The 27,199-nt window shown below is 43.4% G+C and overlaps 1 protein-coding gene across 1 annotated transcript in view; it reads left to right on the forward strand.

Annotated features, from left to right (window-relative positions):
• Positions 1 to 1,346: 1,346 nt before the first annotated feature.
• Positions 1,347 to 27,199, forward strand: part of LOC132568391 (amine oxidase [flavin-containing] A-like) — a 67,095-nt gene continuing 41,242 nt past the window's right edge. Inside the window, exon 1 of the mRNA XM_060234169.1 lies at positions 1,347 to 1,596. Within this exon, the coding sequence (XP_060090152.1) occupies positions 1,551 to 1,596 (46 nt within the window). The 5' untranslated portion in view covers positions 1,347 to 1,550. The remainder of the gene's footprint in view (positions 1,597 to 27,199) is intronic.

Here is a 27,199-nt window from a genome sequence, read left to right on the forward strand (position 1 = left end):
GTGGGCTTCCCCAGGTTAATGAGGGCTGCAACGGGTGTGGCAAAGCTCCTGATGGCTGGCTGGCTGCCTGCTCTCCTAATCCAGGGATTGCTATGCAGCTGCGCCTACTATTCAATGTACAACGGTGGGGGAGGACCAACATCAGAAAGGTTCAGGAGCTGTGCTCCTGTGAGCTCCTTTTGAATTAAAGGCCTGCCAAAGACACTCATATGGACACAAGGTACAGACATTTTTCATTTACCCTGCCTTTGCTGGTTTATTTACAGTGCACTCCTGAGCCGTTACACTCTTCTAAGTCCATTGAAGCCAATCGGCTTTTTTTAAAAAAGTAAAGGCAGTCCCCTATGCAAGTATCAGTCGTTTTCAACTCTGGGGTGATGTTGCTTTCACAACATTTTCACGGCAGACTTTTTACGGGGTGGTTTGCCATTGCCTTCCCCAGTCTACACTTTCCCCCCAGCAAGCTGGGTACTCATTTTACCGACCTCGGAATGATAAAAGGGTATAACTCTGTTTAGGACTGGAGTTTTTCACTGATGCTATTTTAGTTCTTGTTTTAGCTAACTGTGATATAATATTGCTTCGTTTCCATATAACACTAATGTTATGCTTGTTTTAATAGTTTGCTAGGTATCCTGGATGTTTTTATGACTTAAACATGGAATATAAACTTTTTAAATGGTAACTGACAGTGCTCCATATCCTGAGTTGGAAGAGAGCTCGCGTTTCAAGGCTTTCAGTGCACCCTTGGTAATACTTCAAAATTTCTTCAGCAGACATCCTCAAGTCATGCGGCAGTCATAGCCTTTGGATTGGTCACCCAGGGAGGAATCCTAAAAGGACGCAAGTCACGTTTTATTTTATGGGGCTACTTCCAGGACGGTGTACTTCATATTGCAGCCTCAGGCCTTCCTCTAACTTGGAAGCTCACATTCTGGAATGTTCTCCAACAACTCCTTCAGTAGAAAGGAGTACAGCAACCTAAAACGCAGATAGACTCTTTTCTCCAACTGAGTTCGTTTTCTATTTGCATAAGGATTTTTTTAAAAATGCAAAGTGAAAAAAATTATAGTTTTCGTTAGTTTTTTAAAAAATAGATGGCAGACACCGCCACCCCCCCCCCCCCGCCCAAACAGGTGAATCGCGAAAGGCAGAGTCTTCAGCACTCGGGTCAGACCTGTTCCTGGAAGTCCTTCGAAAGAAACGAGGGCAACAGATACACGAGTCTGGCAAAGCTGCCTTGGCCAATATCAAGCGAGTGCCTCTTGCGACCGCTGAGAACTGCTTCAGCGTCCTTTCCCAGGACCCAGCCGACTGCTGCTCCGCCCCTACTCTGCCTCGCTGGCCAGGCGCGCTTGGCCTTTTCCCGCCCTGCTGCCAAGCCAAAGGAGCGCACTTCTGCGGGTCGTGATTGGTGGCGTGGAGGGCGGGGCGGTGTCTAGGGAGACCCCGCTAGGAAGTTTCCCGTGTTTGCAGCGCCCGATTGCAGTGAAGGCTCAGGCTACGCGTCTCCTTTGCGCTCTGACAGCGGACAAGCAGTGGGCGCAACCATGAGCAACAAGTACGATGTGATTGTCGTCGGAGGAGGCATTTCAGGTCAGTGATCGGCGTTCAGACTACTGCCTCACGAGCCCTTTGGTGGCTTCTGCGGAAACGGGCGCTGTTCTCCTTCACAGTTTTCCACACTGTCACGCACCCGAGGGGGAGGGACGGAGCATGTGAGTCGGAGAGTTTGACGGGTTTGTCGGAGCGTCGTGCAGAGCCTCTCTAGCAATTTTGTAAAAATGGATATTCCCCCAACATAAGGCTGTATGAAGTTTTAAAAGGTGTTTTCACCTCTTTCTCGGCTGCAGTGTGGGAAAGACCAGCCAGCGATTTAAAGGGGCTAAAATAAATCTAAAACTGATTAGTTATCTCCCCGTTCTCCTCCTCTCATGGAACTGAACTGAGACAGGCGGATTATGCCCACAGGGGACATTGACCCTTATCTGACTGTTGCTGGTAGAAAGTGCCGTCAAGTCCTAGCTGATTTATGGCGACTCGGGTTGGGGGGGGGGGTTTCAAGACAAGAGACGTTCAGACGTGGTCTGCCACTGCCTGCCTTCGTGACCGTTAGAACCTCAAAATAGTAGCTGTCCTTAACTGAATGTATAAGGATGTGACTTTAAAAAAATGTATATGGCTTTTTAAAAATGCATGTGGCTTTAAACAGTGCTGGTGCTGTTCCTTTGCTTTACTCCTTGTTCTGCCTTGTGGACTTTGAATCCTCTTCCATCTGCCTTGATCAGTTCTAGAGAGAGGTAGCATACACATTTTCTAAATAAAGAAAGTGTGTGCAGGGGCGATTTGTTAGAGTCTTGCCTCTGCAGGAAGTTGGATTTAAGCAGCCCTACACTCCCAGTTTGTTTACACTCCCACCCCACAGTCCTTTAGCAGTGGACCTGAAGATATGATAGGAAACATTTAGTTATGAAAAATAGGAGTCTAATGCTATGTTTATAGGCTGACCAAATGTATGGACTCCTGTTTTAATTTGCTCATACAGATTATAGCATGGTTTTCCTTCTTTAACTTTATTATGTAAAATCCTTCTTTGAGACTAAGGACAAAAAGTAATGCACTGAGATGCTTCTAAAAAAGGATTTAAATCTGATATATTTGGGGCATGGCCTATTGTCCTGGTAATCTGTGTCCTTTACCCCCAAAGTAGCAAATAATGATTTACTCTTTGAAAATGAAGAATCCCAGATTCCTAAGAGCTTATGCTTGCTTGGGAATGTATATATGTGCAGTATTTATGATACACATGTGGGGCTATCCAAATAAGTCTAATGAATGCACAGAACATGTATGTTACAGTGAACTGTTGCTTGCTTTGTCAGTGCATGCAGCTTTTCCCACTTGCACAGGGGTGTCAAACATGCAGTCTGGGACTGGGGGCTGAATCAGGCCCCCAAGCAGCTGGCTGTCAACTGCTTCCTTCTCCCTATATCTTGCTTCCTTCTGCATAATAGTTTGCTTTGCAAAGTTTGCTCAGTTACACAGCTGAGCTATTAAGCCAAGCCTTTCATCCTTCTATTGGCTGAGGCTCCTCCCCTTCCTGATCCCCTGGGAAGGAAGGAAAGAGTCAGAGCTTCCTTTGCCCAGTTCCCTGGATCCCATGGGAGAAATACAAAGAAAGCACCTTTAAGGCCAATGAGTGCTAACTTTTTAAGCACGTTTTAAGTTTTTAAAAATATATATTTAATGGTGTTTGTGTCCTTTATAAAGTTTATATCTCTGCTACCTAATCTTAAATAGGTACACACATGACCCGGCCCAACAAGGTCTCATTTATGTCAGATCCGGCCCTCATAACAAATGAGATTGACACCCCTGCACTAGCAGGTACCCTAAGACTTCTGTAGCTGTGAGAGCAATCCTAAAACAGTTTATCCAGAATCCTACTTGAAACTGTTCAATGGGGCTTACTCCCCAAAAAGTGTTCTTAGGCTTGCAGTATACTTTCATCACATTTAAAATTCCCAATTTTGACACTGCTTTTCAAATGCACCAGGTGTTACAAGTGAGCGTTTAGTGAAAGGTTTTGGCTGATCTTTTATTGCTTTACGATGTATACTGTATGTTTTTTGTTGTGACATACTAAAAGAGTTAACGTATAAATCGACAAACTCAGTGGTGCACATTTTAGGATTATTTCTGGGACCTGAAGGAAATGTAATATCAGAGCTATAATTTACTTGTAGCAGAGCCACATGCTGCTTACAGAGTTTTGCTCTTTATTTGTCTAACTCAAACACAGTTTTATTGTTACAGGTGTTATATGATATTTTTTAAAGATACGAGTTGTTATTGGAAAGAGAGCACCCATGTCTTTCAAAACTCATGTAAGAAGCAGCACTTATGACGGTCAGCATTTCTACTGTTTCAAACACAAATATAAGAAATCTATATAACAGGAAAAAAGTTAAGGTTATAGTCATGTCCGCATTTATATGCAAGAAATAAGTCCAGTTTTTACTCGGGACTAGTAATGTGAGTTTTCTGGGAAAATAAGAATAGTAAATTTATCCATTTAGGAAGGTTGCTTTGGCTTGTATTTAGTAAATAACATTTTTAAAAGTACTTCCAGTTGATTTTGTTTCTGAATAGTAACATAATTGAGCTGATCAAGAAAAAATGTAATGAAGTGTGATTTAAATGATAAAGTCAAATGCATTCAAAGCTTTATGTGGAAATTATTTTTAAAGGAATATGCCCATTAAAAGTTAAAGAAAATACAGTAATATATTTCATTTACATGAAGGCAGCCCTCAAAAAGTCATCACATATATTACTTAATCCCATATCAGATTGTTGATTACAGTATCCTTCCACTGTATAAGAGAAGATATGTAAACAAGAATGGCAGAATTATAGCTTTGGTTTTGATTTGACCCACACAGCAAACCAACTGCATTCATTCATTGGATTTTTATATGTATCCCTACATATATAAATCAATATATATGCACCCTTACACAATTGTTAAAGGTAATCAATCAGCTGAAAAAACATTAATTATACTTCTGAAACTGTATAGTTTACCTAATACTGAATTTGCCATGGCATCCACTTATTGTTAACTTCATGAAACAATGAAACTTCAGAAATGGAAAGCACTGCAAACATTTTCCAGGAAAATGTCTATTTTGGAAAACTTTCCATGGAAATTTGCTTTCCTTCCACCCAGTCTATGGGTGAGAATGTTTTTGTGTAACCACCCTAAGGACTGGGCTGCAAAAACTTCCATTACCAAGCTGATCCACTTTAAAAGAAAAAAACACCTCTCTTTGGTCTCTTTTTTTCTCCTGCTAGTCTTTTAGATTGCAAAGGAATGGGTGTATCAGCCAAGACAGCTCATACATAGTACCATCCTTGTTGGTTTTTTAGTACCAATTGGCTGTAGTGTATTTCTTTCTGGCTGCTTTCCACAAGCTGGTACACATGGAAGTCCTTTGATCATGCACTGAAAATGATCTCTTTTCAAGCCAGTATCTTTGTAAACTACCAAGAATTAGATGTTCAGTTGGATTAAGTATTATTATTCTAATATGAACTGGGGGAGTTGTTGTCAAATAATAAGGGAAACAGGGTTTCAACTGGAGTTGAGGCTCAGCATATGAATCTGCTTTCATTACCAGGACTTAGCCAAGCAGGAGCAGACTATCCCTGTCCTTATCCCCTCTCCCTGTAACAACTGTCAGTTCAAAAATATTGAGCTTTTGGGAACAGGATACAGGGTCAGAGCATGACTTTTAGTATGCTTGAGCCCTAGAGCATAGCATTTGAGTTCTTTTTAATGGACTTAAAATGTATTAAATGGAACAAAGTGACTATTTAATTTTCTTACTGTGATAGAATAGAGCTGGAAGAGCACATCTGGGAAGCTATTTAGGAGGCCAGGGGTTTTTTTCCACATAAGTCTCTAATTTACTGCTTTGTGTGTCAAGAATGAATGGAAGTATGGTTGTTTATGCTGTGGTCTTTGGCATTTTAAGTATTTTTTAAAGGTGTTTGAGACAGAAGTTAAGCATTGATTCTCTTTATTAAGATGTAAATTCATCCTTGTTTATAATTTGTTGCACAGTTGCTCATATTTTTATAGCAGCAATTCAGTACATTTGCAAAAGACAGCATATATAGAGTGGAATGGATTCAAGGCTTTGGTTTTGTTAATGGTGGAGCCTTTTGCAGGGGTATGGATTGGAGCCTTCTGCTGGAAGACCATGGCAATTTTTTTGCCAGAGCAAGGCATCTCTCTCGGCTTGACTTCGCGAACAAAGATTTAAGAAGGGTGCAGTAGTCCACGTCTGCTGCAGGCTCGCTGGTGGCTGACAAGACCAATGCGGGACAGGCAGATCCGGCCACAGTGGCTGCAGGGAAAAGTCTGATTTGGGGTTGGTGCTGTAGCAGTGCGATTCTTCCTCAATCTCCTTTTGTCCTGAAGACCAGCTATGCGTGCGTTCTCAAAGGAAGAGACAGCCTGGTGGATGGTGTGCCTCCATGCTTTGCGATCTGAGGCTAGGTCAGACCACTGGTGATGGTTGATGCGACAGGTGCCAAGGGATTTCTTTAAGGAGTCCTTGTACCTCTTCTTTGGTGCCCCTCTATTTCGATGGCCGGTGGAAAGTTCGCCATACAGAGCAATCTTGGGAAAACGGTGGTTTTCCATCCTAGAAATATGCCCTGCCCAGCGCAGCTGCGTCTTCAACAGCAGTGCTTCGATACTTGTAACCTCCGCCCTCTTGAGGACTTCAGTGTTGGTCACAAAGTCACTCCAGTGGATGTTGAGGATGGTGCGAAGGCAGCGCTGATGAAAGCGCTCAAGGAGTCGCAGGTGATGACGGTATAAAACCCACGATTCGGAACCGTAGATGAGGGTTGCCATCACAACCGCTTTGTAAACATTGATCTTTGTGCCTTTTTTCAGATGCTTGTTGCTCCACACTCTTTTGTGCAGTCAGCCAAATGCACGGTTTGCCTTTGCCAGCCTGTTGTCAATCTCCTTGTCGATCTTGGCATCTGAGGAGATGATGCACCCTAGGTAGCTGAACTGCTGGACTGTCTTCAGAACTGATTCACCCACAGTGATGCAGGGTGGTCACAGAAGCAAGGCATCACCATTAACAGAATGAAAGCTTTGAACCTAATCCATTCATTAAAAGAGAAGATCTTAGCAATTAACACCTGAAATAAGGGGCTGTGTGCTAGTCAGATCATTGATCTAATTTGTTCAGTACTGTCTGCTCTGACAGCAACTCTTGGGTTCTTAGGTAGAGTAGGTATTTCCAAATACCTGCTTGTAAGATTCTTTAAATGGAGATACCAGGGATTGAACCTAGGACCTTCTGTGCCCAGGCATTTCTCCTACCACTGGGCCATGTGCCGCCCCCTTTCAAGTGAACAACTCTGTCCTGTACACACTTAACTTGGAAGAGTAACAGCCCAATTCACATCACCTTATCTGCATTTGGACATGCAAAGAGTAAATTACCAGCAGATAGGCATCTGTCACTGTTCCTGAGTTGTATGGCACCTCCCCACAAATTCCCATAAATGTCAGCTCGATGGAATGCAGAGTAGATCTCCTTCCCATGGTTCAAGTGAAAGAGCCATTTTAAGTGGTATTAATAATGATATGTTTTACCAGCCCTTTAACATTTCCAGAGTTATATTGAAAAGATTTGGATATGTATAAAATCTTAAAGGCTTAAAATCTCCAGCCACCACGGCATTATGTGTCACTGAAAGAACTTATATGCATGCTATATACTATAGCATATAGTATATAAATACTATAGTAAATAGTTATAATTACTCTGTGCTAGCCAACCTTTATAGAAAGAAGAAGAGATTAGATTTATACCCTACCCTTCGCTAATCAAAGGAGTCTCAGAGCGGCTTACAAATCTCCTTTCCCTTCCCCTCCCCACAACAGACAGCCTGTGAAGTAGGTGGGGCTGAGAAAGCTCTCCCGGAATTGCTCTTGAGCAGAATAGCTCTGAGAGAACTTATGGCTGACCCAATGTCACATCAGCAAGTGCAGGTGACCTAGGTGGTTGCCTAGGGCACCAGGAGGGGGGTGCCAATTTGACCTCCCCCTCTCCTGGTGCCCAAGACAGCCAGCTAGTTTGCCTTTCCCCCCGCCACCTCTGCTGTTGCTGCTGCCACCACCAGCCCCCTCCCTTCCGCTGTGCTAACCCCACGCTCACTGTGACAAGGCTAGGCCCTACCAGCTTTGAGGCAGCCGCATGTTTTTTGAAGCCCGCACTGGAGGAGGCTTCATGCCCCCTCACTTCCGATTCCGGAAAGGGGGGGAAGAAGACTCCCCCCACACTGGCTTAAAAAAACACACGGCTGCCTTGAAGCTGGTAGGGCCCAGCCTCGTCATGGTGAGCTTCAGGGGGCGTCTGCGATGGAGCGTGGCAGCTGGGGGATGCCAGGCAAGGAGCCAGCCTGGGGCACCATGCACCCTAGGGCTGATACTGAGCAGGTGTAAGTGGAGGAGTGGAGAATCAAACCTGGTTCTCCCAGATAGGAGTCCACACACTTAACCACTACACCAAACTGGCTGTCTTATAGTGGCTTCTGAAACATGATGTATAAGTAAACTGACCATAAGAGTGTCCTAATACTACAAGCTAACTGTGGTAAGAATGGAAGGGAAGCAGCGTGTATTGTGTCAGTGTTGTGTTGTTGTTTTGGGGAGTTTTTTGTTATAAGATGCATCCTCTGCCCCCTCAGGTATTTAACTTCTAAATTCTCAAAGTACCCAATGAGAAGAGTCCCAGGTTTGCAGAAAAATCTAAAATATGAAGAACATAAACTGGAAGGGTTAACACAAACACATCACAGTCCAAATAATAGAAGCGCCACCTGTAACTTTAAGAAACGCCCACTGTGGCCATTGGTAGGCAAACAGGACTGTTTTGGCCTTTGAAGGAAGGCTCCTTGGGGGCAAGTTGGCAGCAATCACTAGGTGGTTGGCTACCACCTGTCTCACGTAGGCCTTGCTACTGTTTAACAGCAGCCATTCTAAGAAAACCAGTGTGATGTAGCAGTGAGAGCTTCAGACTGGGATCTGGGAGATCCCGGTTTGAATCTCTGCTATACCATTTACCGTTGCTGCATGATCATGGATGAGGCACACACAACCCAAGCTATCAGAAAGGGTAGTTCTGAGCAGGGCTTATTTGGTAGAAAGAGCCCAGCAGGAACTCATTTGCATCTTAGGCCACACCCCATAATTTCACCACTGTTTCACATAGGGCTTTTTTTGTAGAAAAAGCCCAGCAGAAATTCATTTGCATATTAGACCACACCTCCTGATGCCCAGCTAGCCAGAACTGCATTCCTGGAAGTTCCTGCTCAAAAAAAGCCCTGGTTCTGAGGATATAATGAAGGAGAGGAGAATTCTGTAAGCTGCTTTTGTTCCCCATTGTGCAGAAATGAAGTAAACAATAAATGCAGCTGGAGATGGGGGGAGTAAATAAAAGGGAGGTTGGTTGGTGGGTGAGATGGAGAGAAGGCAGGAAAAGGTAGGCTATAGTGGTTTTAGGAACTAAAAAGAGGAAATGGTGCAGAGGAAAATGAGATGCCCCTTCAAGCCCTTGTGGGTCCCCTGTCTGTCTTCTGTATCAGAGAGTTGATGGAAGCCATTTCTTTTTCGGGTAGCGGCCCTGGCCCCGACCTGGTGGAATCAGCTCCCTAGGGCCTGCAAAATGGAGCTATTCTGCCAGGCTTTTGGTTGAGGCAAGCGGGCATCCTTACCTTACTGCTCATATCATCTAACAGACCTCCCTGTGCTGACCAACTATTTGGACTGCTAGATATCAGGCCTACAGCTATGACACCTATGATATTTATATTTTAATTTATCAAATGCACTGTACTATCCACGCTGCATATTTTGATTGTTCGTTGATTGTTTTGTGGTTTTATTGTTGGATTTTTGCTGTTTTATCATGCTTGTGATCTGCCCTGAGCCCATTATGGGGAATGATGGACTATAAATCTGCTAAATAAAAAAAAAATTAAAAGATAATGGTGTTGAAGAATTGAGTTCATGAATAACTTCAGTAATGGTGAGGGTGTTGTATTTTGTAGAGTGCTTTCTGAAAGTATGCAGTAGTAGTATGTAGACATCAAAAAGAAGCCCTCGAATATATCGCTAAAGTGAATTTGAAACAAACAAATGCTAAACTATTCTCACAATTATTACTGAGGATCATCTGATTCACCACAGAAGACTTTGATGTTTCAAATAACACTCTACTTATTACTGTGTTCAGAGACTCCTGACTATCAAGCTAATTGGCTTATTGAATTTGTGGGTAGCAATGGCAAATGAAAGCATTCTGTACTGTATTTATTTATTAAACAAGACTGATATGGTTGTTGTGGTGCATGTGTGAAATAAGCTCATCCTTTTCCATTCTCCAGAACTGCTAATTCAACTACGTCTTCAAAACTTTTTTTAATAGAATGTTTTAAAATGATATAGCTGTGACTTGTGAATGCTACATGGCAGCAAGTGTATAAATTATATACTGTGTTCTTTTGAAAAATAAATCTACAAATCAGTTTTTGGACAGACCAGACATAGGGTTTTACTTCTGCCAATGATACAGTGGAAATTTGTTATGTTTATGACGTTATGGCATGATTTCAGTGACCCTCATATCCAACTCTGTGGGCACAGTGCAACAAAAGTTAGATGCACCAAGTCTCAGTAGAACCGGTAAAACTGAAATATGTAGTTAAATGCTTGACTGCATTCCTATGAGCCAGAACAACCAAGGACAGGCTGAATGAATAGTCAAGCACTATGGAAAATGATGTGGAATAAAATGAATTAAGTTTTAGTTGTAATTAAAGGTGAAAAGATCTAGAACAAGATCCCGGGATAATATAATATATTAAAAGTTATTAATTATAGTGGAAACATGCAAGGTATGTTATAATGTCCTACGATGCCAATATATACCTTTTCCAGGATTGTGTCATATTTCATATAACCAGAATTTTTGAGTACTATAATCTGCAATAATCTTTATACAAAGGTGTGGCCTGTATACACACACACACACTTGTGTCTGACCCGATCTAGAACCATAACTCGGACTACCAGCTCAGACTACTAGCTACCAGTCAGTCAGGAGAAGACTTCCTTTGAAGGTTCCTCAAAGAATGTTTATGAAGGCCTTTTTTGAGGTTAATAGAAGATTGATTGGACCCAGGGCGAAGCTCTGTAAGTGTCCACAAAGAGTTTAACAGAGTTGAGTCTTCTCCATCACAAGTAACAAAATCGATAATCGAAAATAACAATAAATATAGTTCAACAGCTCTGTTGTAAAAAAGGCCGGATTAGGGAAAAGTTCTCTCATTAGATCACAGACCTTAGCATCTAGGCAGGTTAATAACGTTGTAAAATTAATGTCAGATGTAGTGATGGTTCATAGTTTATCTAATTTTTAAAGAGGACCTGACAGATTTGTGGTTGCTAACAAACTTCTGTTTTCTGTGCCATTTTCTGGACACCTGTCCTCTGCTCAGCCTCTTTGGGGAACGGGTGGTGACCCAGTGGTAGAGCACCTGTTTGGCATAGAAGCCCGTCTGAAAGCCACCAGGGAAAGGGCTTTCTCCGTTATGGCCCCCGTATGGTGGAATCAGCTGCCGGAAGAGGTGAGGGCCCTGCGGGACTTGGCGCAGTTCCGCAGGGCCTGTAAGACGACCCTCTTCCGGCTAGCCTATACCTAACTGGCCAGCCATCTGTTTACAGGAAACTGATTTACTCTGTTTTTAATGTTTTAATCTGTTTAAATATTTAATTGTTTTATATTTGAAATTGTTTAAATTTTATGTTGATTAACTGTTGGAAGCCGCCCTGAGCCATTTGTGGGAAGGGCGGGATATAAATCCCAAATAAATAAATAAATAAAATACAGAAGGTCCTGAATTCAATCTCCATCATCTCCAGTGGAAAGGATCAGGTAGCAGATGATATGAAATATGAGACACTGGGACACTGGGGAGCCATTGCCAGTATGAGTAGACAATACCAACCATGATGGACCATTCTACATAAGGCAGCTTCATGTACAACCTGAAACCACCTGCTGCTTTACATAGTAAAAGGGAGTTCTTGAAGAAGAAAATAATGGATCTGATGAAGGGAGTTTGGACTCAAAAACTCATACCCTTCAATTCCATTCAAATTCTTTTCCATCTGAAATTATATTGTGTTTTAATGTTAAATTAAGTTAACTGGATTTAGATTATTGTTTTTATGCTGATGTATGCTGCCCTGACCCCTGTTGCAGGGAAGGGCAGCTTAAAAGTCCAAACAATAAATGAATAAATATTATTATTTTTTGCGTCTTAGGTGCTACTGGACTCAATCTAGCTTTGGAACTTTGTAGTACAGTTCTGACCTATTCTGTCCCTCCCCAGGAATGGTGCTCTAATCTCCAGCTCTAATCTTGTATCTTCTCTATCTCCAGCTACATGGTATTGTTTAAGGTAGAGTGATCAAAACTACAAGCACTTTCCCTAAGAACTGCATAATGTATGTGGTGAATATTGCATGTTGGAAATTACCATGTTTAAATAAGGTGATCAGATATGAGCCAATACTAGCTCTTATTTGGTTAACAGCCAATTACTTGAATACTGGCAAAACAGATTTGCATGGTTTTTGCATGATCATGTGCAAAGTGCTGGTGATAAAAGCAGATTGATAGCCACTGATTAAGGATTAATTAGATGAACATCAAAAGGTAGGAATGTTTTCTAAACACAGCATTTGTTTATGACTAATTTATATAACTTGGCACTGAACCCACACAGCAAGCTACCATTTTGCTCATTTTTTTTGGTCTGTCATCCCTTCAGTGGGCTTTTTGAATTCTGTTTTATTTTTTAATTAGTGATTGTGTTGAGGAATTTTAGGAGTGCAGTAACCTTTCCCTATGACTCCCATTCCCACCAGATTCGGAAAAGGGAAGAGGTGATTGTCAATGGCTCAATGGTTTCAGAAAAGAGCGGGGGGGCCTTTTCCAAAGCTGAAACTATTTATTGAAGATTAAAACCATATGCAAAAACCAATCAAGAATTTAGCATGGAGTATACATTAATCCAAAATTCAACACTTAAAGATTGTGCACAGTAATTTTATAAAGGATATCTTTTTTTTTTAAACAGCAAACAGCGAGCCTTTATTGGCATAAAACAGATTTAGCAGTAAAATAGCAATATAAATAATATAAAATCCTAGATTATAGAGTACATAGGGAGCTAAAATACATAAAATAAGTAAAATATATGACTCGAGTTTAGCCAAATTAAATAATTAAAACAAATAAAATGTGGTCATTCCAGAACCATTCTCTGTCATATTTCCATGGCCTGTTGGAGAAATCTAGCCACCATTAAAGTTACCTCAGCGCAAGTGTCATTTAAAAGTTTGTGGACTTTGCCTGAATCAGCACAGCCCAACATATCTGCTAAGATATCTTTCAAGTATATACAACGGATATCATCATAAAGAGGACAGTTCAATAATACAATAATAATAATAGTTTCAATACACTTGGAATTACAAAGACAGTGTCTATTAGAGTACTCAATCCTGTTAAATCTACCAAATAGGATAGCAGATGGTAATGCATTATATCTCGTTAACAAGAATGCACGCCGTTGCTGTGGAGCTTGTAGAGAGGAGAAATACGACGCTGATTTCCCTACTGAGAGAGGAAGTTTGAAATTCAGCGGGAAGCAAGACTTGTTGGCCAGGCTATATAATGTTTGCATTTCAATATCTAGAATTCTGAGCTTAAGTTTCAAAAAAGCATCTTTTAAGGACAGCATAAGAAGTGAATCTAAATCAATGCCCATAGATTCAATTTTCCTCTTAATAAATACTAGCCAATTTGACAAATTAGATTCTGAGAGCAGTTGATATAAAAGGCTCTCTGAGTCAGAGTGAAAATGTAGCCGTAGCCAGTATTTAGGTGACATTAGCCATGCTTGTGTTTCCACAAGATTCGTCCCTGTTTCTAAACACAAAACTGCATATGGTATGCACTTTGGGAATCCCAGAATTTTCTGTAGGAATTTTGATTGGACACTTTCAATGTTATTATCCAAGGCTGTGATCCACACTGGGACCCCATATAAAAGCTGCAGTATCACTTTAGCCTTAAAGATTTTTAGCGCGGGTGGGATAAACTGATTGCCTCTGCTGTAAAAGAAGCGCTGGGTAGCGCAAAGCTAACATTGACTGACTTAATTATACAGTTACGATGATTAGTCCAAAGTGTGTTATATTGAAAATGAATTCCTAGGTATTTGTAGTATTTTACTTGTTCTCTTTGCCGCCTATGATTTTGGTAAACATATAAAGGATATCCTTAGATGCTCTTGTCAAGACCCAGAGAAAGTGGGTGGTGGCCAGAACAACAAGGAACAAGGCTAAGACCATTTTCGCACACAGTTTACCACGCGGTCATGTTCCTGTTCTCTCCTCAGCGTCCGTTGGATTTCCCACTATGTGCGCCGGAGTTACAGGAAGTGCCACAGCTTTTGCATAGCAAACGTAAACCGCTAAAACCCAGATTATGTTTACTACGCAAAAGCCGCGGCACTTCCTGTAACTCTGGCTCAGATAGTGGGAAATCTGATGGACACTGTGGAGAGAACAGGAACATGACCGCATAGTATAAATTTACACATTGAGTACCTTTTTCCATCCACAGAGGCTAATGTAACTGGCAGTCAACTCTGTGATGAGAATCCAATGTACATTTCTGACATACACAACAAAACTCAGCCCTTTCTGTCTCTCTGAGTCAAGAAGGTCAAGTAAACTCAGGAAGAGCTAAGGTGACTAAGAGGGTCCAGGAAGCTAAGTTCTGATACTCTTGTCTTTTTAGAATTTGATAGTATATAAACATTCAAAAAGGCAAGAGTCATGTGAGGCAGAAGATGTGTACAGCCTTATCTGCACCAGGAAGGTCACATCATCTGAAGTGACCTAAAGCCTCCTAGGAAACAATCAAAATTTTAATTATAGAAGCTAATTATTATAGAAATTGAAATAGCATAGGTTTAGCAGAGGACTGAGATTCGATCCAGCCCTAATTATGCAACATATTGTTAGGGGTGGGCACAGACTTGGAAAACCTGGTTCGATTTGGAGTTCGTGAACCAGATGCGCCTGAACCAAACCCCTAAACCAAGACCCCGACAAAGCCCACCTGAACGGAACTAAGAACATAAGAACATAAGAGAAGCCATGTTGGATCAGGCCAACGGCCCATCCAGTCCAACAATCTGTGTCACACAGTGGCAAAAAATTTTATATACACACATACACTGTGGCTAATAGCCACTGATGGACCTGTGCTCCATATATTTATCTAAACCCTTCTTGAAGGTGGCTATACTTGTGGCCGCCACCACCTCCTGTGGCAGTGAATTCCACATGTTAATCACCCTTTGGGTGAAGAAGTACTTCCTTTTATCCGTTTTAACCTGTCTGCTCAGCAATTTCATCGAATGCCCACGAGTTCTTGTATTGTGAGAAAGGGAGAAAAGTACTTCTTTCTCTACTTTCTCCATCCCATGCATTATCTTGTAAACCTCTATCATGTCACCCCACAGTCGACGTTTCTCCAAGCTAAAGAGTCCCAAGCGTTTCAACCTTTCTTCATAGGGAGAGTGCTCCAGCCCTTTAATCATTCTAGTTGCCCTTCTCTGGACTTTCTCCAATGCTATAATATCTTTTTTGAGGTGCGGCGACCAGAACTGCACACAGTACTCCAAATGAGACCGCACCATCGATTTATACAGGGGCATTATGATACTGGCTGATTTGTTTTCAATTCCCTTCCTAATAATTCCCAGCATGGTGTTGGCCTTTTTTATTGCAGACGCACACTGTCTTGACATTTTCAGTGAGTTATCTACCACAACCCCAAGATCTCTCTCTTGGTCAGTCTCTGCCAGTTCACACCCCATCAACTTGTATTTGTAGCTGGGATTCTTGGCCCCAATGTGCATTACTTTGCACTTGGCCACATTGAACCGCATCTGCCACGTTGACGCCCACTCACCCAGCCTCAACAGATCTCTTTGGAGTTTGTGGTCCCCTGGTGACGTGCACATGTCACTTCCAAATGGCATTGGATGCCACACCCCACCCCCTGACATGCCTGCATCATCCAGAAGTGACACAAGTGCATTAGCCTCCCAGTGTGCGCTCCCCACTTCCGGGCGACACAAGCACATTAGGTGATGCACTCACATCACTTCCAGATGACAGAAGTGAGCCAGGGGTGGTGCCCAATGCCACTCAGAAGTGGCATGCACACATGTGGGGGGTGAACACCTGCACCAAGCAGAAGCTTTGTGAATGTTCAGGAAAGACTCTTCCCCCAAGCCTCAGTCCAGGGTTCATGAACTGGCCAAAGGTCAGACCAAACATACTTTCTGGTGGTGTATTGCCACGGTTCATATTCTCTCTCTCTCTCCCTTCCCTCCCTCCCCTTTACGTCTTTCTACCCCCCCCCCCTTCCTTTGCAAAGTTATAAGGGAAATATGCTGTCTGCACATTTCTCCCTTATAACTGTAATGAAAAGACTGGAGACTGACTAAAAACAGACAACAAAAGCTGGGACTTTGATTGTCTCTGGCAATACATTATTAGAACTCAATAATTTAATAGCAATTATCTTTTTTTTTTTTTTTTAGACCCACAGAAAGCTTTCTGGAGATATGGCAGGGAAAATGGTAGCCATGCCTGTATGAAAAGCTAAGCTGCGCTGTACTGCACTGTTGGGAATGAATTCAGTGAAGCAGCCGTCTATACCTACTACAAATGGGTAGATGAGCGGTCGATCCAGTCAGCTCAGCTTTGTGTTTGTGACTGATAAACAGGACATGTGCTGAAGATGGGTATTTGAGCATCCCAAATACGTTGTAAAGAGACTAGACATGACAAAAGTAGTAAGACATGGTGGTTACACATGTTGTTTATGTTCACTGAAGGCTGTAGGAGTCTGGATCATACAAGTCTGTGCTCCAGAAATTGCTCAAGAACAGCTTGGGCTAGAAATATGCTTTTAGTTGGCAAACATTCAAGAAAACAAAAGTACTCTTTCTGTGGATTTGCAAGCTTTCCTAATGGGCTAATGTCTTCTATCTGTTTTCATGCTGTTGATGTTATAACAAACTAACATCAGACAAGGCTGGGCTGCAAAATGAAGAAGACAGATATATAGGGCTGCCTCTAGGCAGTGGCAGATGATCTCCTGGGATTACAGAGGTCAGTTCACCTGGAGAAAATGGTCACTTTGGAAAGTGGACTCTATGGTTTTATACCCCATTGAAGTCCCTCTCCTCCCTAAACCCTGCCTCCCTAAGGCTCCACATCCAAAATCTCCAGGTATTTCCCAAACCAGAACTGACAGCCTAGATACTTGACTAAATCTGTATAGATTTCTTTACATTTATCAGTCAGCTGTAGAAAGAATAGGCAGCCTAGCCTTCTAGTGGCTAAGCTACAATTCCCCAAACTGCAAGTTCATTGAAGTATATGAGCTATGGAATTTGTATATTTATTTATTTATTTACCTTAAATTTATATCCTGCCCTCTCTGCAAATGGACTCAGGGCGCCTAACAATCAAACAGAAACATTACAGTACTAAAATCACCAAAATACAAACATTGTTGTGCTACTCACCTACTTTTCCTCATCTGTCTGCAAAATATTTACCACCACCTGACTACTGAGTGTGTGAAAGCTGCCTGCCATAATTATTTATATGTGGCAAAAATTCTGTTGGTAATTCTGGGTTGTGCCAAGTACCTTTATGTCCTCATGCTTATTTTACCACTGAAAATTGTGATCCTAAAGATAGACATTTTGTTCGAAGGCACCTTAAAAAACAGTTTTAGACTATTCCCTATAAGCTGTTGTTGGTTGTTGCTACTAATATTTCATTAAAAGATAGAACTATATTGGAAAGTATAGTTCTAAGGGTGTTGACCAAGTGTTAATTTGACTCATAGTAGCAATTTCATGTTTACTTGGCACAGAGATTCCTGTTTGACTAATGAGAGCTGAATATAAGATGACCAGTGCCAGTTTTCATTTCTCAATTGTGTAGAAGTAATTGCATTTCCCAGCAATGAAGCAGTGAAAGTAAATCACAGCAAAAGCGTACAATGGAGCATTAATGTAATGAAGATGTATTGATAGTTAGCTTTCTTAATGTACTATAAGAGAATAAGAAATTGAGAACGTAAGCTCCCATTATGGCCAGGGAGAACTGCAAAGATAAGGCCATAATCTGATGTTTTAATACTTGTTATTCAAGCTCAGCTAGCCAGCATACTGTTGTAATAGACTAACTTCACAATATACTATAGTAATCATCATCTCATGAAAGATGTGTGCACATGATACTATATAAGCACAAGAATTAGCTATTGCTCATTTAGTTCTTTTTTTTTTGTCTTCCTGTTTCATAAATGTGCAGCAAATAATGCAACAGATCATTACTGCCTCCATCAGGAAGGTCACTTCTGGAAAGCTGATTTTGTTCTCAGATAGTACCTAGAAATGGCTTGAAGCCATTTTTATTTATTTATTTAAACCTTTTGCTACTGCTCTCTACTGAAAGAGGCGAGGACAGATCTGGTGGGTTTAAATGGCTCAGAGCCCTTTAAACTCTCCACTTCTGCTCCCCCACTGAAGCAGCGGGGAGCAGATCTGGAGGATGTAAATAATTCCAAGCCAGCAGAAATCTGGGAGGGAAATGCCATCCATGGGGCACTTCACTCCCTCCTGTCTGTCGCCTGCAGAAATCCCTGGGGGCACTGTACCCTTCTGTCTGCTGGCCACAGAAAGCCTCCTGGGGACACTTCACCCCCAGGGTGTTTTCCAGACTAGCAGACATGGAGGAGTGAAATGCCCCCTGGGAGGCAGCTCACCTCTTCCTTTATGCTGGCCAGGAAAAGCCATGCCCTGCAGACAGAAGGAGTGAAATGTCCCCTGGGAGGTACTTCACCCCCATATTTAACCCTCTGGTTTTGCTCCCCACTGCTTCTAAGAAGAGGGGAGGAGCAAAACCAGAGAGTTAAATGGCTGGGAGCTATTTAAACCCCCCTGATATACTCCCTGCTACTGTGGTGGAGGGAGCAGAACCAGAAAGTGTAAATGGCTTGGAGCCATTTGAACACCTGCTTTCTGCTCCCTGCCACTTTCTTGGGAAGCAGAATGCAGGAGTTTAAACTTTATATGGCACACAAACCTATATTAATTGTAAATGTATAAAATGTTGTTAGCCACCCTGAGCCGCCTAGGCGGGGAGGGCGGGATACAAATAAAATCTAATTATTATTATTATTATTATTATTATTATTATTATTATTATTATTATTATTATTACGGCTCCGAATTGTGGGTTTTATACCGTCATCACCTGCGACTCCTTGAGCGCTTTCATCAGCGCTGCCTTCGCACCATCCTCAACATCCACTGGAGTGACTTTGTGACCAACACTGAAGTCCTCAAGCGGGCAGAGGTCACCAGTATCGAGGCACTGCTGCTGAAGACGCAGCTGCGCTGGGCAGGGCATATTTCTAGGATGGAAAACCACCGCCTTCCCAAGATTGCCCTGTATGGCGAACTCTCCACCGGCTATCGAAATAGAGGGGCACCAAAGAAGAGGTACAAGGACTCCTTGAAGAAATCCCTTGGCACCTGTCGCATCAGCCATCACCAGTGGTCTGACCTAGCCTCAGATCGCAAAGCATGGAGACACACCATCCACCAGGCTGTCTCTTCCTTTGAGAACGCACGCATAGCTGGTCTTGAGGACAAAAGGAGATTGAGGAAGAATCGCACTGCTACAGCACCAACCCTAAATCAGACTTTTCCCTGCAGCCACTGTTGCCGGACCTGCCTGTCCCGCATTGGTCTTGTCAGCCACCAGCAAGCCTGCAGCAGACGTGGACTACTGCACCCTTCTTAAATCTTCGTTCGCGAAGCCAAGCCGAGAGAGAGAGAGAGAGAGATTATTATTATTATATGAACTGGTTTGTTTCCTGAACCAGAATATCGGTTCCTGTAGGTTTGTGGTTTGATTTGTGATTCAGCTAAATGGTTCGTGCCCATCCCTAGTCTAATAAGACATTTTGATTGATGAACACATTTAAATAACACCTTATACATATTGTTTACAGTTAAAATGGAAAAAAATGACTACAACTTATTCATGAATAAGTACTAACTAGGGTTCTCGTTTTCTCACTTATGGCGGGATATCTCCAGATAATTGCAGGTTTTTTTTCCTATTGATGCTCAGCTGATTGTCAGGCAGAAACTGAGGCCAAAGGAGTGGCACAGTTGTCCTGTGGAAAAAAATTAAAAAGAAAAATATGGCCTAGAATACTTACTTAAGTTCTGAGGCTATTTTACTGTAGAGTGCCTGGTGATTGCTAGAGCTACCTTTATCACTTCTAAGTGCCTCTAAGAATCACCAGAAACACTATAGTCAGAACTTACAGTAAGTATTCTAGGCCATATTTTTCTTAATTTTTCTTCCAGGACTTTGCCCTTCCCCCTCCCCCAGCCCTCCTACTGACTGGCAACCCTAACAAGAACTCCAATTCATATGAATGAGGGTTAAAATAAGTAGGTGTTATTTTTTGTAATTAATGCCATTTGAACTAACTTGGGACTTGATATGAAAGTTAGCTATTTGTATATAGTTTGTAGACATTTTTCTCATGTCTTTTATAGCTATAAGCAAAATGCTACTCAGCACCTGTCCACTTACTAAGCGGATCTGCAAGGCAGCTGTTAGTCGATTTGTATTCTTTAGCCTGTCATGAGTTCATTGTACCTCTAATCTTATTGGTCAGTAATACAAATTGTATATATCACTGTGCATCTGTGTTGTGAGTGGGATGACTTTGAGAACTTTCACAAGTAGGTCAGTGCTGGTGCTGTATATGACAATTGTATCTATGAACCCTGCAAAATTGATCGGAGATGCCGGGCCTTTCTGCTTTTATGTTTACTATGGCTCTCGCTTCCCACCTCCATCGCTTCAAAAACCTGCTTCCGTATTCACTTGCACACTCACCCCACTCTTCCATCGGATTTTGAAATTCCTTCCACATTCTTTCCCCAGCATTCTACTGTCACTCCGCTGTATCTCCATAGTTTCCAAAAGTATTTTTTCAGAGGAATATTCCCCCCTCCTCTTCTTAATTCGCTTCCAAGCCTTTAAAAGTAGAAACATTTCCTCGGATTTTACCCCTCCCCTCCCCTGGCAGACTAATTGGTCTGTTCTTATTGGTCAGTTTCATGCTAGGCATATTTTTTGAAATAGATTAGGAAACTAATTGCCTTTGTCTGACTCATTTGCAAGAACATCAAGTTAGGTTGGTTGCTTAAGATGCTGAGCAAGTTTGATTCTTCTTTGGGGCAATGTGTATTTGAAAAAAAAGTTTCTTTTTTAATTGACAACCTTTTCAAATGTGAGAATAATGCTGTGGAACCTACTTTGTGGCAGCAGCAGCCTCTTCCCCTTTTATCATCTCATTTCTAAATAACAATCGGGGGAACTCAGGCTGCAAAGCACTGACATCTCCACCTCCCCCCTCTCTCACTAAATTCTTAAAGCAGTGTCTGCCAGAGTGTTTTTTTCTTCAGCAAACTCCTTGACTACTGATAGTGTGGGGGGGACAGTAATAATAATAATAATAAATTTTTATTTGTATCCCACCCTCCCCGCCGAAGCAGGCTCAGGGCGGCTAACAAGACATAGTATGACCATGATTTACATAAAACAATTTTAAAATACAGTTAATAAATACATTTAAAAACGGTTACATAAAAAGTTAAAACTACAATAAATTAGGTGCTATGTTCAATAGATGTATTCCGATGGCTAGATCTCGCTTTCAGGGCTCCTTATTCGCTTGCAGAAAGAGGGTGGTTTTGCAAGCCCTGCGGAACTGATTAAAGTCCCGCAGGGCTCGCACTTCCTCCGGTAGTTGGTTCCACCAGTGGGGGGCCATTATGGAGAAGGCCTTCTCCCTTGTTACTTTCAGTTTGGCCTCTTTTGGTCCAGGGATCCTTAAAAGGCTTTGGGAGCTAGATCTTAGTGCTCTTTGGGGAACATGTGGGGAGAGGCGGTCCCTAAGGTAGGCAATCCAACAGTCCCTAATGGCGGTCCCTAATGGCAATCCAACAGTAAATTCAGCTGGAAGAATCTCCTGTTTCAAAAGCCATGCCCAGTGTGAAACTAGCCAATCAGGAGAAACCAATCCCAGAACACTACCAAGTTTTCTCATTGGTGTGTAGAATATATACACCGTCATTCTCAATACAAATCGGAGAGGGAGAAAAACATAGAATGCAGGCACAGCATTCAAAGTAAACCCCAACCAGCTAGACTTCAGTGAAAATCAGAAGTAAGCTATGTGTGCAGAATGGACCACTGTTGTCTATTTTAGCACCTCTGGAACTTATCCTGAGTTGCTATGGAAACCCCTAGGCTGTTCATATGGCTGTAACTTAGTTGTCTTAATGTAACCATAAGTAAACTTCAAGGCTAGTGGTTTGCAAACAGATTACAGATTTGAGAGGAGTGTCTCAATTTGACATGGTGACAGTGCCAACTGCAGGGGGCCTCAATGCAGTTCCTCTGGGCACCATGACACCTGCCAAAACCTTTTTCAGCACCGACCAAGAGCTTTTAGAAAGTGAATGGGGTCAGGTGTGGCTTTTGCCCAGCAGGGCTTTTGATTGCCTGTGCAAAGGGGCAGCGTGCCTGCTAGGTGATCTAGGGCAGTGGTCCCCAACCTTTTTGGCAGCAGGGACCACTGCCCTAGACAAAGGGCAATTTTTCCAGGGACCAGGGGTGGGGGCAGTGGTTTCGGGATGATAAAATTGTGCACTTTATTTTGGTGTTGTGGTTAAGTGTGTGAACTCTTATCTGGGAGAACTGGGTTTGATTCCCCATGCCTCCACTTGCAGCTGCTGGAATGGCCTTGGGTCAGCCATAGCTCTTATAGGAGTTGTCCTTGAAAGAGCAGCTTCTGGGAGAGCTCTCTCAGCCACACCTACCTCACAGGGTCGAGGGGGAGGAAGATAAAGGAGATTGTGAGCTACTCTGAGATTTGGAGTGGAGGACAGGATTTAAATCCAATGTATTATTATTATTAATTATTATTATTATTACATTATTACTATTACTACTACTACTACTTCTACTACATTGTGATATATAATGAAATAATTATACAACTCACGGCCCGGTTGCTAACAGGCCACGGACCGGGCAGTGGCCCTTGTGGGGGCACTGAATTGGGCATCCTCCATGTAACTCATGGTGGCACACACTTCTCTTGCACAGGCTCCCCAGACAGGCCCAGCAGGGCAGCAGTGGGAGCAGCAAGGGACCCTCCTCCTGCTCAGCCCAGCAGCAGCAACCATCACAGAGGCTCCTGTGCCAGCCGGGCAGAGGCATAGCAGATGGTGGCAAAGGGCAACAGCCCAGACAGATGGCACCAGATAAGGCCTGACAGGGCAGCATTGGCAGGAGCAGCAAAGCACCCTCCTCCCACTCAGTGCAGTAGCAGCAGCCCTCACAGCCCAGCCCCAGCCAGGACTGGTCGCTGCGCATGGAGTGGGCTGGCCTGGCCAGAGAGGTGGGAGTGGATTGCTGAGAGTCCCTCAAGATCCCTTGATGGTGCATCCCCCAGCAGGCTAAGCCCCACTGCAGCCACCGGCACAGGGAAGCCAATCCACTCTTCCACCAGTTCCACCCCTTCCTCAGTTCCATCTTCAGCCAGGTGAGGACACCTCTCCTAGGGCACCAAAAAGCCTGGCACTGGCCCTGCCTGTGCAGTTTAAAAGGCATCTCATTAAACAGAGCTGATACCCAAAATGTTGAAGAGTTACTATTAAAATTATTAATAATTTCAGTCCCTGACATTTTATAGTTGGCTGCACCTCTTATGGCAGCCATTTTGTTGTTGCACCCATCACCATGTGTAAGAATTTTGAAGGTATTCACAGGCTCAAAAAGGTTGGGGACCCTGTCCTACTAGGTTAAACCAATGTGAAATTGTTTGCAGGGTTACAACTCTTGACTGATTTATGCTTTGCATGTGGAGAAAGTTCCAAGATCAAATGCTGGCATCTCCTGCCCAAAAGCATAAAAGAGGAAGTACAGAAATTTTTCTAAACAAATAAATGTTGGTGAACTGGGCTGGGAAAAACCTGTGCCCACAGCCTTGCAGAGCCGCTGCTAGGATCAAACTAGAACAGTTTTGAATATGAATCCGTTTTGTATGTTACAGCCTCTCAGCTCACTAGCAAAATATGTTATTAGAATACCCAAGCTCCCAGTCTGATCTCTGGCATTTTATGCTTGAGAAATATCTATAGTAGGGTTGCCAAGTCCAATTCAAGAAATATCTGGGGATTTTGGGGGTGGAGCCAGGAGACTTTGGGGGTGGAGCCAGGAGACATTAGGGGTGGAGCCAAGATCAAGGCTGTGACAAGCATAATTAAACACCTGGGGATTGGCAACCCAATCAGCAGTAGCACCTCCACACTCAGGTGTACCGGCGTTGGGCGGGCCGTTGGAGACCCTGAACTCTTCCTACGTGCTTTTTTCATGCGTCGCCCTTTGGGGCACGGGAGAAGCGCAGCAACATGCACGATCCCCGTTTGCCCTCTGGCATTCCCAAGCCTCCCTCTCTCTCTCCCCTTTTGCAACTGGGGGGCGAGATCCAGCCCCACTGCCCCTTCCCTACTGGATGGGGGGGGGTCTCTCTTACCTGCCACCTCCTCCCAGCTCGCTCGCCTTCGCCCCCGCCCCGCATCAGCCGCCCCGCCGCCTGCAGCCATTTTCCGCTTTTCCCTCAGCTGTTCCCCGTGTGGGAACGAAGACGACTCACAGAAGCCCGGGTCCTGCTGCGGGGCATGGCGGAAAACATAGCTCCCCGTCTGGAGCTCATCCCCACAAGCCAATGGGAGGCAAGTGGCCCAGAGAACCACAAGCCTGGAAAGCTGCCGCGCTAGGCATGCTGGGAGTTGTAGTTCTTTCTAAAGGTGGGGAGAGGAATCGCAGAGCGGGGAAGGGAAGGAAAGGAAGCGGAAAGGCTCAAGGCTGTTCCAAAAGGGGCGCCAGGCGGGGGTGGGTTGTTCTTCGCAAGGCCTCCCTGGCACTTTTTTTTTTGCCATTGCGATTTGCAAAAGCCCGCTCTGCCTCCAAATGCCCCAAGAGCGAGTGGCACCAAAATGGCGCCATTTCCCCCCCCCCCCGCTTCCGAATTTTGGGAGGAGGCTTCCATATCGGGGGTCCCCCGCCAGGGCGGGGGAGTTGGGAAGCCTAATCTGTAGTTGCAGGTGTTGGGAAAACACCTTGGAGATCTGCTGTTGGCCAGCATATAAAAAATAATGGGCTACAGATGAACTATACCAATTCTAAAATAATAATGGCTAGCTGAATTACAACTATGTTTGGAGGAAGTGAGAGAAGCACATGAGGTGTTGCATTAGTATTATGATTATTTCTGCCAGTGGAAATCATAAGAAGAAAGCTACTTGTTAGTTATTGTTCTCAAGTCCTGAAAGACAAAGTTCTAGATCTGGACCAGGGTGAAGGCATAGTGTGTGGTAGAGCCAATAGGAAATACTCTGTTCATCTAAGATGAAACAAAGGATCCATCCCTGCCTGACACCAGGCCAATACAGATACTCAGTGCATTGGCTCTGTGATATATGTAAAAACCAAGAGCTAAAAAAGTTAGGCACATGCTACATTTTGCCATAAGTATCATAAAGTAAACTTAATCAAGGATTTAATCATTTAAAAGACATTCTAGAAGGATCTAGTACAGAAAGGGGAACACTGTGGCTGTAAGTCTTGGTGTAAAGGACAACATGAATCCTTGAGGAAAGGCTCGTGAAAAACAGATAACAAAAAAGTGAGCGAATTTAGCCACACTCAACGTAGTATGCATCATATCACCACACCACTGGGTAGCTATCAAAATATATACTCAGGGCTTTTTTTGCAGCAGGAACTCCTTTGCGTATTAGGCCACACAACCCTGATTTAGCCAATCCTCTAAGCGCTTACAGGGTTTTCTTACACGGCCTACTGTAAGCTCTTGGAGGATTGACTACATCAGGGGTGTGTGGCCTAATATACAAGGGAGTTCCTGCTACATAAAAAGCCCTGCCCATTGCATATTTCCATCCCCCCTGCCAAACACACATACACATGCATGCACAAAAGGTGCAGACATTCTAGTGAATGGAGGAAGTGGTTTGGAAACACATTTAGAGGCATTTGTTTTCAAGGCAAAACAGTGTGTGTGTCTAAACCACTTCCAACCATGTTTTAGAATGCTTGTCTGTCTTCATCCAAATTTACACCCTTTCATATATGTACAGTCTTTCACTCTCCACCCAAACTGTTATTTTTCTGCCTCTTAGATTAGTGATGAGAGAACAAGGCACCATTTAAATGTTAGGCTTCTGGAGACTGCCAAAATGGCTTCCTGCCCAAAAATGTGTCCTCTAAAGCATTAAAGGGAAAAGTGTTTTCAAAGCTTTCCCATCCTAGTCTCTCTCTCCCTCTCCGTCTCTCTTACATCTAACGTCAATTTCATTCCATGCTGATGATCCCCCCCTTTTATTTTGTTTGCAGACATATTTTATTTTAAAAGCACTGGTCAGAGCAATTTTGATGTGCTTCTGGAGGTTACATACGCTTCTCTCTTTCATAATGGAGCTATGTTGCTTGGACAAAGTTTAAACATTGTCCATCCCTGTTCTTCCACTCGCCCTCCATGTCTGCCATCCTATCTCCTACCACCAACTCAGGAGGCTTCTTAAGCACCAGTGCAGCCACCCCATACCTCAGGTGGCTGCTGCCACCATGACGTAATGATGGGAGGGGTGACAGGGCCCGGTGGGAGCCTGCTGGAGGTGCCCAGGGGTGGGGGGCCTGGGCAGGCAACAAAGGCGGTGCTACTGCTGAGTTCCTCATGGAGAAACTGGCACTCTTCATTGTAGAAGCACTGGTAGAAGCATGGGATGGCGGCCACTACAGAAGCAGCAGGAGTGAGGCTGCCTCAGGAGGCACCACCATTGCTGGCCTTGGCTTCATAGGGGAGACAAGGCAGGGGATGGGAGCAGCCACTTCTACTGTTACAGCCTGAGGGCCACTGATGAAGGAAAGGGGGAAGGAGGAGGAAAGAAGCAGACACCTCCTTCAAGCAAGCCTGCCAAGGAAGATGAAGTAGGCAGAGGGAATCCTTGACTAGGCTGTTCAATGGTCCCAGCATAAAAAGCTTTTATTCTTATGTTTTTACAAGTGGTATGAGTCTAGCAAAAGGAATCTTTCACACTGGAGGAAAAAAATAAACCTCTTTGCAAGCTCTGAAAGGTGGAAGAAGGGAGGAGGGAGGGAAGGATAACACCAACCTCGAGGTGGACAGGGACTGACCTTCAAAAGCCACCAAAGGGGTGGGAGGGCAGAAATCTGAGGGAATCTGTATGCTTTTAAATTAACTTTGGCATGGAAAGCAAAGCAAGGGGGGAAATGGTGCAAAGG

The sequence above is a fragment of the Heteronotia binoei genome, chromosome 3 (genome assembly GCF_032191835.1).
Source record: "Heteronotia binoei isolate CCM8104 ecotype False Entrance Well chromosome 3, APGP_CSIRO_Hbin_v1, whole genome shotgun sequence".
Taxonomy (NCBI): Eukaryota; Metazoa; Chordata; class Lepidosauria; order Squamata; family Gekkonidae; genus Heteronotia; species Heteronotia binoei.